At 34.4% G+C, this 18074-nt stretch overlaps 1 protein-coding gene across 3 annotated transcripts in view; it reads right to left on the bottom strand.

Moving 5' to 3' along the window:
• Window positions 1-6042: 6042 nt before the first annotated feature.
• The window catches only part of LOC138704806 (uncharacterized), a 180492-nt gene continuing 168460 nt past the window's right edge, over window positions 6043-18074 (bottom strand). For 2 of the 3 annotated variants that reach the window (XM_069833082.1, XM_069833091.1), the window contains exons 14-17: window positions 15708-15857; window positions 15042-15334; window positions 13227-13396; window positions 6043-11388 (exon numbers count right to left, since the gene is read on the bottom strand). In XM_069833082.1, the coding sequence (XP_069689183.1) occupies window positions 11122-11388; window positions 13227-13396; window positions 15042-15334; window positions 15708-15857 (880 nt within the window). In that variant the 3' untranslated portion in view covers window positions 6043-11121. The remainder of the gene's footprint in view (window positions 11389-13226; window positions 13397-15041; window positions 15335-15707; window positions 15858-18074) is intronic. The other variant, XM_069833099.1, reaches the window with a different exon arrangement.

The following is an 18074-nucleotide window of genomic DNA, read 5'->3' as shown; positions in this document are numbered from 1 at the left end:
GCGGAAACCTTGGACCCATTAGACAGGTTAAATTTTTTGACTCTGTTTATTCACCTGCTTCCAGCTAACAAGGGGTATCCGGCTGGGCAAGTGGTAGGCTACGAGATCCTTATTGTCTTCTTTCATGTTAAGGAATAAATTTCTGTAACTTACAGTTCTCAAAACTAAATTTTCCATTTTTATAACACATTAGGTCTTGAAAACCAAGTTCTGTCTGCAGCCAGGAGGTAAAGCAAGCTTTAGGACTGTGAAACAGCTGTCCGTGTCCATGTCTGAGAGTGTCCATAAATGAGAGTTCAATTTATAATTATTTCTATATTATTTCAGCTGGGACATAAAAATCTGTCCGTATTTGAGGAGTGTCCGTATCTTGGGGGTGTCCGTAAGGAGAGGTTTCATTATAGCTACAAACAATACCATTTGTCATAAATGCATTAATGGAAGATAAATTTCTTCATTGTTTTATTGTTATATTTTAAACAATTTTGAAATAGCAGTAATTATTTTAACTATTTATATGTAACTATTTTAATTTTTGACATTGTTTGTGTTCTTATCGAGTAATGTGTTCATATATTGTTATATTTATACCAAAATGATCTGAAGATGGCAAAACATTTGCCGATAATATTCATCTATGTTCATGCTACATACCGTTTGTAAATAATAACAATAAATTTAATAAATAATAATAGTAATAACAATCAGCCGCACCACACTACCACACAACTTTACAATGTCTCTCCCTTCCTGCATGTGAGAGAAACTGTTTGTACTTTTCTAATAGAGGTGGGGTGTGACAGCATTTTGCCGTCACAGCTATGAATAAATCGCTGTGACAGATAACAGCAATTTTGTCACAGTAATTTTTTTGTTTGGATGATTCTTTGTGATTATGAGGTTTTGTTTCCTGTCTGTAGATTTCCAAGTCGTCTAGAACTCAGTACTGTATCACTGCCAACTACTTATCCCCAACTACTTCCCCTATCACAAGGCAAATGCAGGGTAATCTTTTGGTAAATCCTCGGTCCTCACCTCATTTCACATCTCGCCAAAATATTGTAAAAAATTGTAGAAAATTGTAAAAACTGTAAAAATTGTAAAATATTATAAAAATTGTAAAAACTTGTAAAAATGTAACTGTTATATTGTAAAAGTTTGACTTGTTCTACATCTTAAAGCTTTATTGCTCATGTAAGATCTATGGAATATAATAAATGGAATGAAAATGAAATGAACGAACCACGAGGAATGTCCATGTTTTTCATCACGAGCAGAGAGATGTTAATGTTCATTGCTCTTCTGGGAATTGAATCGATATACCCTGGACATCTATTATATCAACAATAGTGATTACCGTGGCGTGTATACTTACTTACTTACAAATGGCTTTTAAGGAACCCGAAGGTTCATTGCCGCCTTCACATAAGCCTGCCATCTGTCCCTATCCTGTGCAAGATTAATCCAGTCCCTATTATCATATCCCACCTCCCTCAAATCCATTTTAATATTATCCTCCCATCTACGTCTTGGCCTCCCCAAAGGTCTTTTTCCCTCCGGTCTCCCAACTAACACTCTATAAGCATTTCTGGATTCGCCCATACGTGCTACATGTCCTGCCCATCTCAAACGTCTGGATTTAATGTTCCTAATTATGTCCGGTGAAGAATACAATGCGTTTAGTTCTGCGTTGTGTAACTTTCTCCATTCTCCTGTAACTTCATCCCGCTTAGCCCCAAATATTTTCCTAAGCACCTTATTCTCAAACACCTTTAACCTATGTTCCTCTCTCAGAGTGAGAGTCCAAGTTTCACAACCATACAGAACAACCGGTAATATAACTGTTTTATAAATTCTAACTTTCAGATTTTTTGACAGCAGACTAGATGATAAAAGCTTCTCAACCGAATAATAACAGGCATTTCCCATATTTATTCTGTGTTTAATTTCCTCCCGAGTGTCATTTATATTTGTTACTGTTGCTCCAAGATATTTGAATTTTTCCACTCCTTCGAAGGATAAATCTCCAATTTTTATATTTCCATTTCGTACAATATTCTGGTCACGAGACATAATCATATACTTTGTCTTTTCGGGATTTACTTCCAAACCGATCGCTTTGCTTGCTCCAAGTAAAATTTCCGTGTTTTCCCTAATTGTTTGTGGATTTTCTCCTAACATATTCACGTCATCCGCATAGACAAGAAGCTGATGTAACCCATTCAATTCCAAACCCTGCCTGTTATCCTGAACTGTCCTAATGGCATATTCTAAAGCGAAGTTAAAAAGTAAAGGTGATAGTGCATCTCCCTGCTTTAGCCCACAGTGAATTGGAAAAGCATCAGATAGAAACTGACCTATACGGACTACCGTGGCGTGTATACTGAAAACAAAGCACTTTCTGAGCTATTATCGCAATGTGTGAATCATTCGTGGAAGAATATAACAGAGTGCATTGCTTCAGTATCAAAGAGTTGCCGATGTTAACCTTTTGCCTTTTTAGTGGGACGAAAATTAATTAGATCCCAGTTGTCATTCAACTTAATCTTCTGATTTGCAGTTCTCTGGAGCTGCCACATACACGAGTTTACCTGCACCACTTGCCAAAGCTGTGAGTCACATATCGGGCAGAAGTGGCAATTTCTCGGAGCTGTGATTTTGAAACTGTAGTCACAATCAGAATCAATGACAAACCTATTACAGCGTCAAAATTACAGGTCTTCAAATCATACCCCATCACTACTTTCTAGTTTTGTATAGACTCAGACTGGAATCCAACTTAAGTATAGTGACCGTATAGCAGCAGCGGTTCCTCTATATGAGCACAGGAGCACGTGAACACCTTAAAAACCAACAATAATCATACATATTACTGTATTAATATTATTACATCTATTACTTTCCAGTGTATAATAACGTTCCTACATTTTTCGTCTCGAGAGAATGTCCCCTTCGTGTGTCTTTAAATCTCCATTGGACAGGTTGACAGCAGCTCGGACAATTTTTCTCTAGCAGGGTGAAATAGCCTGAGGCGAGAATATTTTCTGGTTTGTTACAATGGTTACAATAGCTCTGCTCGCACAGGTCTTAGTGCTAGTGACAGAGAAACAGATGCTCCATCTCCCTTGGGTCTGGCATCCTGTTCCTTTCTCCCTCTTTTCTAGTTTTCTCTGTTTACTCTTTCTTTTCAAAATACCGTTACGCACGGGGACTGATTCTGTTGTCTTTTGTTCAGCAAAGTAAGGAAAATGCAAGCTGCAATGGTGCGTATTGAAAGTTGAAACAGTAACACTTGAAGTTTGGAGACGGACGTGTGTGAAATTGTGTGTTAAATTAAAAGAAGATTAAAACATTCCTCCGCACCATAACCGAAGACCGATTAAGTACATTGGCTATGTTACCAGCAGAAAAAAACTTGTTAACGACACTAGAGACTTCAATAATAAAGTTATTGATAAGTATGCATCTCTCAAAACTAGGCGCATGGAGTTTCTCTACAAATAAAGCTAGATCTTCAACACCATCTACAACAGCAGTGAAGGTGAGTCCTATGAATTAATTTTACCCTACTCTTGTTTAATAGTTTTAATTTTGGTTTATATGCGCAGATTTGGTACATGCATATTAGAACTGGTTTATCTCTGACGTGTGACTCAGCTATACGGGAATATATCAATGTGTTCATTACTCATTTCTTTTGTGAACACCCATTCAAAAAAAGAAAGGCATGAGCCGCCACTGCCGTACAGTTAAAAACTCTAACTTATCTGGGATATGGCATAATAATATGAAAGAAAAATTACAATCATTCCAGACAATTAATAGAACTCTAAAAAATAAAAGTAGAAAAGATATTAGAGTAAAATTTTATATGCTTGTGAAAATTGAGTTGTTGCATAAGAAATTAATAGTAAAATATATGCTGTTGAAATGAGATTTTTGCGTATTGTAAAAGGTTATATAAGAATGTATAAAATTCGAATTAAAGACAGCCAAGAATTACAAATTATTCCCTCAATAATAAAATAAAAGACTACATACAGGAGGCAGCGAAAGGACAAAGAAGTCAGAGACAATCAATGAAAAGATGCAGAGACCTTTGAAGCTGGAACAGGGACTAGCCTATATCATGAAGGTGATGACATGAAAAATTAATTAAAATATGAATGTATCCTGATATTGTTGCATTGAAACAACGAAAACATTTAAAGGAAAGGGGGAAAATTGCCTGATCTTGTATACATATATACATAATATATCAGAGCTCCGTTTATCCGAACTAAATGGGACAGAAACATTTCGGATAATCCATAGATAGGCCCTACTATTTTCGGTACCTAATGCACCAACTACTGCTTAACACCTATAGCATCATAGAAGTGAATACACATGGATTCAGTTGTCACCTCTCATTCAACTGTAACTGGTTCACAGTTCTTTGGATAGGAGGTAGGTGGAACAAAAGGTACCGTATGTAAACAAAGAATAACTTGCATTTGATGGGACTAACATACAGATACTGGCGTTACTGAACACGAAACAAGTGAATTGAGGGAGTGGAAAATGATTTCACTGCCTACTGCATTCCTTAAAGGCATTCACCTTTATTTGTAGCCTTTTTATTGAGTAAGAACAAGTTGGTACCAGTAGCTGTCAGTTTATTTTAGATAGTACAATTTTTTAAGGAAAATACGTGTTATGGTACCATATGTAATTTTACTCCCCTGTTTTGCTTACGTGGGGTTTTACTGTAAGCTTAGTTTAACTGTTTAAAATATGAGCTTTGTGGTTGCACATTAACATTAATACTTTCGTTTCACATATTTTTTTTAAGTTTAATGGCATTTAAGGTAGGTTATACATATATTTTTAACAATTGAATCGGTTATTGTTGAAAGGAACTAAGTCCACTTTTTAAAGTTTTGAGATAATCGAAAAATACTGTTTTGTGGATAATCTATCGAAGATTAAACCAACATATATTGCACACATAAAAAATATATGTGCAATATATGCTGGTTTATGCTGCTAGATTATCCACAAAACAGTTTTTTTCGATTATCTCAAAACTTTAAAAAGTGGACTTAGTTCCTTTCAACAATAACCGATTCAATTCCTTTCATTTTTGCGACCTCTTACGCAAGTTGGACAAAAAGACCTACCGGTATTTCACTTATTAAAAATATTCTCTCAATGTTGCGTCAATAAAATTACATGTAATATTTACTTCAATGTGAAAAGGTTGCTAGAGTTATAATCAATTTCTTTTTACAATTGGGAACAGACCTTTAAATCTCAGTGGCATATACTGGTTAAAGGGTTTGGGCTACCGCTGACCCTATTATTACACAAAATATATCTAACAATTACTTTAATTTTAATTACTATGGTAAAACTAATAATACAAAATTATTACATTATGTTATATTATAAACTTTTTCTTTTGTAATTTCCTTGGGCTACCACCGGTAGCCCCGGTAGCCCGCAAAATACGCCCCTGTTAAATCTGTGGCAAATGAAGCTATTTTCTCTGTTATTTTCATTTAATTGTCACTTAAGGGGACACTCAACTTAAAAATTGGAGAAAAAGTGTCATAGAAATGAAAAATTAAATTTCTACACTAATTTATGTGACAGAACTAAATCAATATGCAGAATTCTTCCCCTATTCATTGAGAAGTCACAGTCAAATGCACAAAGCCAAAAAATAAAAAATGATAATTAAAAGTGATATTTCAATTAATGATTGATTAAAAATTGAAATACTTTTTATTTTGAAAAGTATTAGATCTAATGAGCTGAGATTTTGCATGTTACTTTCCATGTGTATATTAAACGTTTTCTCCAGATTTGAAAAAGATTGGTCAAATAGGAAAAAAGTTCCAAAATATAGTTGAGTGTCCCCTTAATTATCAACATGTCGTTAAGTTTAAATAGCATATTTTGAAATGGTCGTCAAATAAACAATAATTCCTTACCTGCTGCCATCAGCTTTCAATTTCTAAACCTGTTTTTAAGGCAAGGAAATAATTACAAAAGTGATAGTGTTCGTAATATTGTTTAATAAGTTATGTATCTCAATATTTTACAGTATTTACAATTGAAATAAACCAGTTCCATTCACTCGATGTCTTCATTCCTACTACTAAATAAATAAATTAAAGATAGTGAAATGGTTTATGTACACAATGTTTATATATATGTAGTTGAAATTAATTCAGTGACATGTTGGTCATAAATATCATTAAGGTTCTGAAGGTTATCGTTTCATTTATGTACAAGGCAAATAATTAATGTTTCCTACAATATAATTTATTATAATATAATTAAATACTCCAAAATGAAAACTCTTAAGTATGACCTCCTACGTCAATATTTCTCCTCAGCAATAACTGGATAAATGCCGACCGGTACTATAGTTTATTTTATTGTGTAATAAATATAATATATACCAGTACTAAGAAATCACATCTACACATTGGCTTTAGATTTGGGGAATTAATCCCTGAGTACGTTTTAGCCAGCAGTTAGGGGAGTAAATTTCTTCTCTTTTTCTATCTTTGCCCATGAAAAGTTGTAAAGAAACAGGAGGATCAGTACCATATAATCATCCATACACTACCGTATTTCGTTTCGTACTGATACCTTCAGCATGAAATTGAAATGTAAAGTTTCATCTTTTCTTGTGAAAAGAAGTCCTACTGTATCACATCACATTGATTTCCAGGTTTAATTTGTGTTCAGCCATTTATTACATGATTCAATATTTTCTTAAATTTACTTTCTTTCTATGTTTATTTATTACTGTACTAACAAGGAGAGAACACGCTCTGTATAACACCGAATTAAATCAGATTTTGTGACATGAAAGTATAAGACACACTGTTTAAAGTCATACCTGGTATGGGTGGCCAATGACCCCTCGTTTTGGAAATATTGGCTATTGTGTGTGACATACTTCTGTTAGGTGATTAATAGGGAATCGTTAGACTGTGTAACGGTGTAGCTCATGTGGTTGGATGGTGAGTTGTCATCTAGGCAACTCGAGTTCGAATCCTAATGCCTTCTCATTTTTTAAAGCTTGATATTATTATTATTATTATTATTATTATTATTATTATTATTATTATTATTATTATTATTATTATTATTATTATTATTATTTTCATTCATTTTCAGTTGTCACTTCCTATATTCAAAGCCATGTTGAAATATGCGTGGTATGCATCAAAATTAATAAACGAATGAGAAGTGTTTGTGAATGTGAAGGGTATGTGTGTGATTGTGGACAACCTTCTTTCATTTGCTGTGCATGGTGTAGGAAATATGTATGTTTCGTGTCTTTTTATGACATCATAATGAATCGGGTACAAATTAAATGGAATAACTGCTACAGAAATAGAACAGACACCAGTGACACATCTTATCTTCCTATGTGAGCAGTATTTCATTGTTTATCCTTTACAATACAATGTTAGTTAATTAGTAATTTGTTTAAAACATGATGAAGTATTCAATGCATTGAGAAATATTATATGGGTATGTAAATAGATAACTGTGATCACAATATTAATCACTATTAAAAGAAAAAAATATAGGACCAGTTAAGATTCGAGCTCAGATTGCCTGGATAACAACTGATCATCCAACCATATGGGCTACGCTGTTACACAGTCTAATGCTTCCCTATTGAGCACCTAACGGAAGTATGTCACAAACAATAGCCAATATTTTCAAAACTAGGGGTCATTGGTCACCCATATCAGGTACGGTATGACTTTAAACAGTGCGTCTTGTACTTTCATCTCACCAGTGGCGTAGCGTCAATGTAAGCTAAAAAGCTCAGCTTCCCCAGTTAATAATAATTTCATAATAAACCTGCAGTTTATGGACAAAATTATTTATTAATTTTAATAGAATTTATATTTACGCGTTAAATATTGTGATGCGGCAGGTCAGGATGATTTGTGATGCAGCAGTAAACAAGAAGCCTGCACACACCAGCTTCCAAGCAGACCGGTTTCTTCTGTGTAATCCACCCCGCAGATTTTCCATCCCTTTCTAACTAAACTACCGGTGTCGCAAGGCTTCCAAGAAGCTAGCTTTAACATTTAAAATAAGTAGTTTCCGAGTTATCCCTTTTCGTCAGTTGTGTTCAGTTGAAGTGTTAGTGTGCATTGTGGCTGATATAATAAATAATGAGCGAAACAACAGTTCCTGACACGAATTTACTTGAATTTTTTAGGACAATTGTATTATCAAGACTGACTTACGAACAAAAGTGTGATTTAAAAAACAAATGACCGACTCCCTTGGTGTCAATGAAGGACACAACCAAAAGACAGACGCATACTTACGTAATGATACTAATATTGTGATTTCTCTAAGTATGACAGGGAGTGAGCTAATGTTATACGTATACGTGTCTATTTGTTAAGAGATATGTGTAAACCATGAAATTATATTTTACCATTTGAGGTCATGCCTTATTGGTGTTACTTACGATGTTCCAACCAATCTTCGACTGCTGACTTGACATTGACTACTATTTATTTTAAGACTGTATTTTTGTAATACGTTTTCTCATATTGCATGAAAGACAACTTGAGTTAGCTTCCCCTGCTCAAAATTTCATGCTACGCCACTGCATCTCACACAATCTTATTCCATTCGGTGATATACAGAGCATGTCCTCTCCTTGTAAGAGTACCTTACGAGCTCCTGTTCTGCTTAAGCATATTACCAATCTTTGTCTTAAGGTCAGGTGAGGCAAGTATGATATCTGTAGTGCTCGGGAAAAGTGACACAAGTCAGTTTCCACAAACCTTTTATGATAATTTATTGACAACTTACGGAACATCTGTTTACTTGGAAAAAAAATACATAGGTATTCCTCCCATTACAATAATTCATACAGAAAAAAATCAAATCGACATAAACCAGTGTAAGTTGTCAATAAATTATCAAAAAAGGTTTGTGAAAAGTGACTTACGTCACTTTTCCCAAACACTGCAGATATAAGCATTAGTATGACACTACGTATAAAATGTTTCAGATTGAGATAAAATATTGCAATCAGTAGTAAAATATACTGCATGCTTTCGTCTATAATGTTGTAAATTTTGTTAACTTGAAAAATTGATAATATTGGTGAATTTTGTGCATTATCAGGTGAGTGCATTTTAGGTACAGTTTTAAGTTTGTTTACGAAAACTTTGTTCCACTGTGAACAATGAAAAAGAGTTACAAAAATACCGGTAACAGTCCTATACCAGTATTTTTTGTAGTACATAACAATTGAGCTACTCGGATATCTTTTGTAAATTAACAGAAACTAAAAATAAAAGAACTATTTTTTCAGATGTTATAATTTCCTTTGGAAAAAAATTTGTATCTTCAATATGGCTAATGATAATTTAATTATGAAAAAACCAAATAGATGGGTTGGAACTGATCACTATGCACCGACCCTAGAGGCAGATTAACACATCCCCCCCCCACCCTCCCATGGGTTATACTTTCCGTAGCCAGGGAAGTATGACCTATAGACAGTGTTTTAAATAATAAATCATTACAAAATATTTTCTCTAAAAATTTGGAGCATTAACTCATTAAACTTTTAACCATGTAGTTTTTAGGTTGTGCTTACCTCACTTAACCTTATCAATGTCAAAATCTCAATCTATGATAAATATCTTCTGAAATATCAATTGTATTATTGGTACTATCTACATACGTATTTGCATTGTTCAGGAATTCTTTGTAGCAATTAGTGTTAGTATCCATTTAGTATAAATACATATTTGTTAATATTTATAATTTATAATTAGAATTTTAATAAAAATGTTTGACAAGTACTGTATGATAAAAACAATATTGAATAATCTGTTGTTGATAGATAGCTCAGTTTGGACTAGAAGATTGGAGATTTTACTCAAGCAGAAAAGGTATAATAAAATTCCTCTAAAATTATTCTAGCACTCACACATTATTCGAATGGGGACCAAATATATGACACTTGTCATCCATTTCCAACCATTGCCACCACCACCACAACTGAACAGTTCTGTTATAAGATCGTCGTCATCTGGAGCATATTAATTTGTGTTTGACAAACTATCTGAAACATTAAGTAAGATTACAGACGACGTATCAAACGTACTTCGAAACGGCCATATGGCATATTTAAGGTATAATACATTTTTTATCATTATTTTAACACTATGAAATTTTAAGTTTTTAAAGTTTTAATTTTTTTAAAAATATTTTAAACATTATTTTGTGTTGATTTATAATCATTAGTACCGGTATATTATATTCCTTATCTTTGCAATACCGGTACTTAGCAGCTGCTCTATAAATTTTAAAGCATTTAGTCTATTAGGCTTAACTGATAGCTGCATACTTCAGATAGATAACAATCATTTACTTCTATCATTTAGTTGGACTTTATCTCCTATTTTTATTTTGTTATATCGTCTGTTTCCTTTTTTAACACGCTTTGTTTCATGATTATTTGGACTTAATTACTACCGTACACTAAAATTTGTTATTCAACGTAATATTTCTTCCAAGAAGTAAGTTTCAGATAATGTGATACTCCAGATCTTCTGCGTTCTTGATCATCATTTTGGAGAGCAGTTGTATAATACTTTTTGGCAGTCTTTTATTTAATTATAATTAATATAATAATAATTATTATTATTTAGATTTTTTATGTAGGCTAAGCCTATTCTCAACCTCATGTTTAACTTTTTTTGATACTTACCCTCTTTCACAGCCACCCAAATATATTTCTATGGCGCATATCCCAAAATTGCGTAATAATAGTTCATTAACATATTCAAATTTAATGTATTGATTAATTTAACACTTTTCAATTTAGCTTTCATACTGAAAGAAAAATTGCTAATATTTTGCAAATTTTTCATTAATTGTATAAGTTTTTTTTATAAAAATAAGTTCAATGCGGGTAAGAAATTGCGATATTTGTATATGATCACTTATCTAACATATGAGCAGTATCGGATGAGTGTTGATAATGATGATGGTGATGATGATGATGGTTTATATTAAAAGAGGAAAATGAATTTTCAATGAGGCACCGTCTGATTTGCTCTGTTACCAGCAGCCTTTCTCATCACTTCCGTCACTACATTCCATGAAGCCATTGCACACTCTTGTTGGAGGGAGACATTCTCCCAGAGGACACCGATGTCCTTTGCATTGTGTTTTGCTGTCTCTCAGTGAGGATACCTGCTGCGCCATAGCTGCTTGAAGCCATGGCACATAATTTGCCACTTTGGTATAAACTCCAGGTCTGTTAGCTCGTGCACAGCCATAACCATTACTGGTTACTCCATACAGTGACCAGTGTCCGTCTTTCTCCTGATGAATAAAAAAATATCAATTAAAATTTCAGTCATTCTGGTTAACTGCTATGAAAAAAGATTAAGACAGCATTCAATGTTATATTAAATGAAGATGGTTTCAACTTCAATCACATAATTTATCTGGTTTTAATAATATTTGAACAATGTTGAAAGCCGCTAACAGTGTGTGTGTGTGTGTGTGTGTGTGTGTGTGTGTGTGTGTATGTGTGTGAGTACCTAATAATGACAAACCTATAATCTGTAATAGACTGTACAGTGAATAAATAAGTATCAATACAAATACAAATATAAATTAAATCTGAATAAAATTAGTTTTCAATTTACTCTTGATTTGTCAGTATAGAAACTCATTATTAAATAGAAGAGAATATATCTATTTATGTCGTCTCGTATACAGTAAAATAACCTTGGAGCTTGAAAGGAACGATAGAATAGAAAACCTATATTACGTTTTGTGATTAAATGCACGGTTAATTAGAAAATTAGGGGAGAGTTGGGTAGTATCGGACATTGGGTAATATCGGACAGTGAGTTTCTTTCATCTACCACACGATGATAATACCTGATTGACATGGTTACGTTTCTCTGATGTCGCATATGGTGGTAGATGAAAGAAACACACTGTCCGATACTACCTGATGTCCGATACTACCCGACTCTCCCCTAAGTTTGAAGTTTGAGCAGTCCAGCAACATGTCCCTAATACACTCTACTCGTAATACAAATGTAAAAGGTCAACAAACTTGGTGAGTCTCCATACATAAGCTGCATTCTGTCGAGATGTTGCCACTCGCTCGCTTCATGCAATGGCTTGAATTTAGAGGTTTTTAAAATTAAATTTACACGAAAACCGTTCATGCTATTGAAATATGCCAGAGGGATAAATGACTCTTTATTAGATTTCCTATCAATATGGATAAAAATCACGATCTACTCGCAATAGTTACCCAATAAGAGATTGTTAAACATTTGGGAAAAATATTTTTTCTGAAAAAAAAAAAAAACTACGAACTTTCCACCAATATGATATTATAGTGTTTTGTTATCTTTTCTTGTGCCACAATGTCTCTGTATATAATAACGCTTGTCACCTCGTATGTTTTTATTACATAATTGACATATAATGTTCCCATCATGCACTTCAAAACACTCACCGAATTCCACTGCAAAAATATGCGTCTGAGAACCTTTAACCTCCGGCATTATTATTCAGCAGGCACACTGTTTACGCATGCTACAGTAGTGACTGGCAAACAGAGTACCGGTACTGTTTATGCATACTAGAGTACTGACTGGTGAATGGATAGTAAACTTGAAACCACTGTAACGCACCCTATCAGTCCCCAACATTACATGCCTAGTGATCGTGTTACAATTATTCCTAATGCAAGTAAAATTGCTGTATGTAATAAAGGCACTTGCAATTAATTAAAAGTGTAAATTACCATATTGATTCAGTATCGTTTGTTGATGATAATGTTCTGTGAAAGAAGCTCAGAAAATGAAATAAGAAATAATAGTCCTGAAATAACAATTAGAATTATTCTTTATTCTAGACCAAAGTATCTTATCATTGCAAAAAGACTATTAAAGAAGAATAGTTTTATCTATGAATTATGAGTTCAAGTAAGCTTAGTATGCATCTCACGATGCTAACCAACTGATTATGAAACTATACTGCCAACAATGGCAGTTTTGACAATTATATTATTTTTTAAATTTTTTGGCTAAGTAGTAATTACCGTATATATACCGGTATATGTCTAAATATCTGAAATCATCTGTGATAACATTTAATGCATCAGAAGAAGAAAAAGAGAGTTTGTTACTGACCTGACACATCAGGGGACCCCCAGAGTCACCAAGACAAGCATCTCGGCCACCACGGTCGAAGCCCGCACAGAACATATTGTCTGTGACACGATACAAAGGCAGGAAGAGTGTGCGCTTCCGACATTCTGCTGTGGAGATGATAGGGAGCTGCACTTCTTGGAGAGTGTCCGCTGAGAATCATCATCACATATTACATTTTAAATAATTAATATACTGCCATCTATTGATAAAATGTTAAATGAAAATTTACATTTCCAATACAATGGTTTTTATCTAGATAAAAAAAAAAACAATTTTTTGCCATAACCACTGAGAATAACTGCATGCAAAATACAGGGTGCAAGAGACCAAATGTAATAAAATAATTGGGTGCAAGTAGGATACTAATAAAAATTTTATTTAGCACTGCATGTCTGATTTGCATCGTTTGGCCATAAGACTCAATTGAAGTTTTCCCTACCATCATATTCCACCTCCCTCAAATCCATTTTAATATTATCTTCCCATCTGTGCATTGGCCTCCACAAAGGTCTTTTCCCCTCAGGTCAAGATTCACACATGCTACATGCTCTACTCATCTCAAACCTTTGGATTTAATTGATTGTATCTTATGTCAGGTGAAGAATACAATGTGTTATGCAATTTTCTCCATTCTCCTGTAACTTCATCTCTCTTGGCTCCAAATATTTTCCTAAGCACCTTATTCTCGAATATCTTTAATCTCTGTTCCTCTCTCAAAATGAGAGTCCAAGTTTCACAACCATACAGAACAAGTGGTAATACAACTGTTTTATAAATTATAACTTTCAGATTTTTCGAGAGCAGACTGGATGATAAAAGTTTCTCAACCGAATAATAATACGCATTTCCCATATTTATTCTGCGTTTAATTTCCTCTTGAGTGTCATTTATATCTGTTACTGTTACTCCAAGATACTTGAATTTTTCTACCTTTCAAAAGGGTAAATTTCCAATTTTTATATTTCCATTTCGTACTATATTTTGATCACGAGACATAATCATATAGGCCTACTTTGTCTTTTCGGGGTTTAAGTTACTTCCAAACCTATCTCCTAACATATTCACGTCATCCACATAAACAAGCAGCTGATGTAATCCGTTCAATTCCATACCCTCTCTGTTTTCCTGGACTTTCATAATGGCATATTCTAGAACAAAGTTAAAAAGTAAAGGTGATAGTGCATCTCCTTGTTTTAGCCCACAGTGAATTGGAAAAGCATCAGACAGAAACTGGCCTATACGGACTCTGCTGTAAGTTTCATTGAGACACATTTTAATAAAATTAATCGAAATAGTTTCTTGGGAATACCAAATTCAATAAGAATAGCCTATTATATAACATTTCTCTCTTAAAGAAGTCATATGCCTTTCTAAAATCTATGAATATCTGATTAGTGTGCCCTTATATTCCCATTTTTCTCCAATATCTGTCGAATACAAAAAATCTGATCAATAGTCGATCTTTTATGCCTAAAATCACATTGGTGATCCCCAATAATTTCATCTAACTTACATAAGGAGTTAATTTTCTCAAAAGAATATTGGACAAAATTTTGTAAGACGTCAGTGTTATTCCTCGAAAGTTACTAAGTACAGTTAGTCTTTTCCTCCTTAAAGATAGGTACAATTATGGATTCCTTCCATTAGTCAGGTACAATTTCCTTTTCCCAAATAGCATGTATAAGCTTAAAAATTTCACTAGATAATGCTTTTTAGATTTTCTATCGCAATTTCGACTCCAGAAAGTAAATTAAGTCCGAATCAAATTTGAACCACCATTAATGTAACACTTACGAAAGATGCGCCCAACTTCAAATAGTTGACCCCAGCCAACCACAGTGCAGAGTCTTCCATCACGGATGGGTGCTGCAGGAGGAGGTGGTGGAAGACACACTGGTCGAACGAAGTCGCTGAACTGGACAGGTTCCCGCAAACGAAGTAGAGAAATGTCATTGAGGAAGCCAGCATCCACATAGCCAGGATGCAGTATAATGTGCGACACAGGTCGCAGCTGCTCGTATGGTGATGGGAAACTGGAGCCCCTTCGCAATGCTCCCAGTCGGGCTACCCAGTAGTCATCCAGGGCACTACAAATATGAGAACTATAATGTTGGATAGCTCTGAATTGTGAAGCACTCATACCAAATATTTAGACAATATGTTGGCCCTTGTAAAATATTCCAATTTAAAGCAAAGTTTACAAATACAGGGAGTTCTTACATAGATTGGTCCCAGGTAGAAATGTTCTGTTGACTTAATGACGGTAATGTGGAGTGCCTGCCCCAAGGAAGCTAGCATAAGAGGTGGAGTAGGACAGGTCTGCATAGGGAAGCGTGCACAGACCTGTCTGTATGCCAGCATATGATTGCTCACTATCTAACAACAGATTTTGTTAGGTAGAGGTTGGAGTATGATCATTCTGCATAGGAACTCTTGTATCTGAGCAGAACATGGACTTACTGGTAGAAACAATGTCCTGCAGAGACAAGCCAGCAGTCTGCAATTAGAGTTGCTCCACATTGGAATTCCCCTTCTTTGTAGAGGGCTGCCTGCCAAGGCCAAGATCCTGGAGCTGCATTCCCTCCGCCTACAATCCTAGAATGACGAGAACTGTTTTCAATGTTGGAGCAGTCTTTCGAGCCAACTATCCTTATTATCCTATTGGTTCCCTTTGATAACTCATTCCTGAAGAAAAGTACATTTATGTCTCCATTATATCCAATATGAAAATTTCATCTGACGCTTGTGTTTTAAGTATTGTATTGGTACTTTCTCTGAATAAACAAGCTACTTGTGTATTTGTTTTGACTTATTCTATTTTATTGTGATCTGTTGAATGAATAAACAACCTAACCTAACCTAACCTAAAGTGACAACATGGGAATTACCGGTACAAATAATTTATTACTTCGGTATATTTCTTTTATTTCACCAGAATAGTCTAAAATGAATAGCCATTTTACCTGATAGGGAAATGAAGGAAAACAGAAGAAAGAAGAATAATGAAAAGTAGGAACAAAAAGAGAGGAAATTTTGTCATATTCTTCAAATAATAATATTTTGTACGAAGGCATGTAGTTTCACAAAAATTCATACTGTACACCTTTAGATTAACTTTATAAATGATTAATTTATTTTTCCTCGCCTCTGAAAACGTTTGTGAATTCATGAACAATTTTATAGGGCATTCTTTCTTTGAGCATTCCTTCATTCACTTGTCCTAAATCATACCGGTACCGGCACTCATTAGTTGAAGAATGTTCGTAGCTGTCTTAGAAATCAATTCCTCGCAAATATTTTCAGATCGTCTATCAATGTGCCTCAAGCATACTTTCAGGAAGAGATAAAAAGTTTGTTACCACTCATAAAAATATGCAAGTGGCAGTATCGAGCATAAAATTACACAAGCTTACTACGGTATACTACAAGTCCATAATCGTAAAGCATGCTATCGTGATCATTATCTGTTACCACAGACAATATTATATTAGTCTATGTATATGCATGACTCCTTCTCCCTCACTGGAATGTCGGGAGTAACTGCCCAACACTCTTAGTTGCCTGCACAAAAACAACGCTTGGTGTTTGTACTTTGTTTTTATGTTTCTATATTAGCTAAGCAACTAAAAACTAAATGAGCGACTATTACCGTATTATTTAGGGACCTTAAATAATTTAGGTGAAGGTAATTATTAGCTTATGACAGCATTTTCACTAAAATTTTGCAATCCAGTTACATTTCGCTTTTAAAACTCTCAACAAGAAATTTGAATTCATAATCATTTTTTAAAATGGAACATTTGCAGACAAAACAAAATTATTAATGTAAAACTTTGATACAGACATAAATAACGTTATACTTGCACTTAATGTGGTTTAATTTTTTTTTTTTTTTTTTTTTGCTAATGGTGAGTACTTATGTCATTCATCCATATGAAGCCAGTTATGTACACCAATTTACTGACAGAGTTGTAGCCCAGAGTGTGTCATAGGAGGCTGGTCTATGCTACACCCGTGATGAGATGAGGAGATGATGATGATGAAGATTTGTTGGGATGCCACAGGGGAACCACAGAAAACCCCTGTGTTTGTTACATAGACCACGGACTTGCTCAATACAAGTTATAAATCGATCGAACCTGGGTTCATAGCATTATAAGTCCAGTGCTCTAGCCACTAGACCACTGCTTGAGGTTCAAAGTATAAAAAGAAAAAAAAAATCGAAGAAAGAAGAAATTTCAGAACTGCGATTGTTTAAATAATAACGAAAGTGGTATGTTTTTATTATTATATTGCCCATAAAGGTACAGCTTGATTCAGGGATTTTGGCTCCTGCAAAAAAGTAAGTAGATGGGCTAAAAGCGAGTTACTCATCACTACTGGCGGGCTGGGTCACACAGTCATAACACCTAACACTTCCTTCTTATCATGTTGCAGTACACTTCGTCTTAAAACACAATATTCTGCCACACGTCCCGTTACTGACCACTACGTCTGTTGACTAAACAATGTCATGATGACTTACATTTTCTTGACATGAGTGTCCATCAGCTTCCAGCATGGATATTATTTTCATTCTTCCTCTTTCCTCTTTCCCTCCTATGCACATTTGTGATTAAATTTCTTTCTTATGACACTACACACAGTTCGCTCACTAGCCAAACAACTAAGGACAGGGGCCATTAACACTGAATCATGCTTTTTTATAACTGTCTCTGCATCGTACAGCATGAACTTCCTTTGTCCCGGTAGGTGTATGCTAACATCTTATAATTTAAAATATTTGAAAAAGAAAAATCTTAACAGATGTACTGCATGAAACACTAA

Source organism: Periplaneta americana, chromosome 1 (assembly GCF_040183065.1).
Source record: "Periplaneta americana isolate PAMFEO1 chromosome 1, P.americana_PAMFEO1_priV1, whole genome shotgun sequence".
Lineage (NCBI taxonomy): Eukaryota > Metazoa > Arthropoda > Insecta > Blattodea > Blattidae > Periplaneta > Periplaneta americana.
The sequence above is the reverse complement of the archived record's forward strand: the minus strand, read 5'-3'. Positions and strand labels throughout refer to the sequence as shown.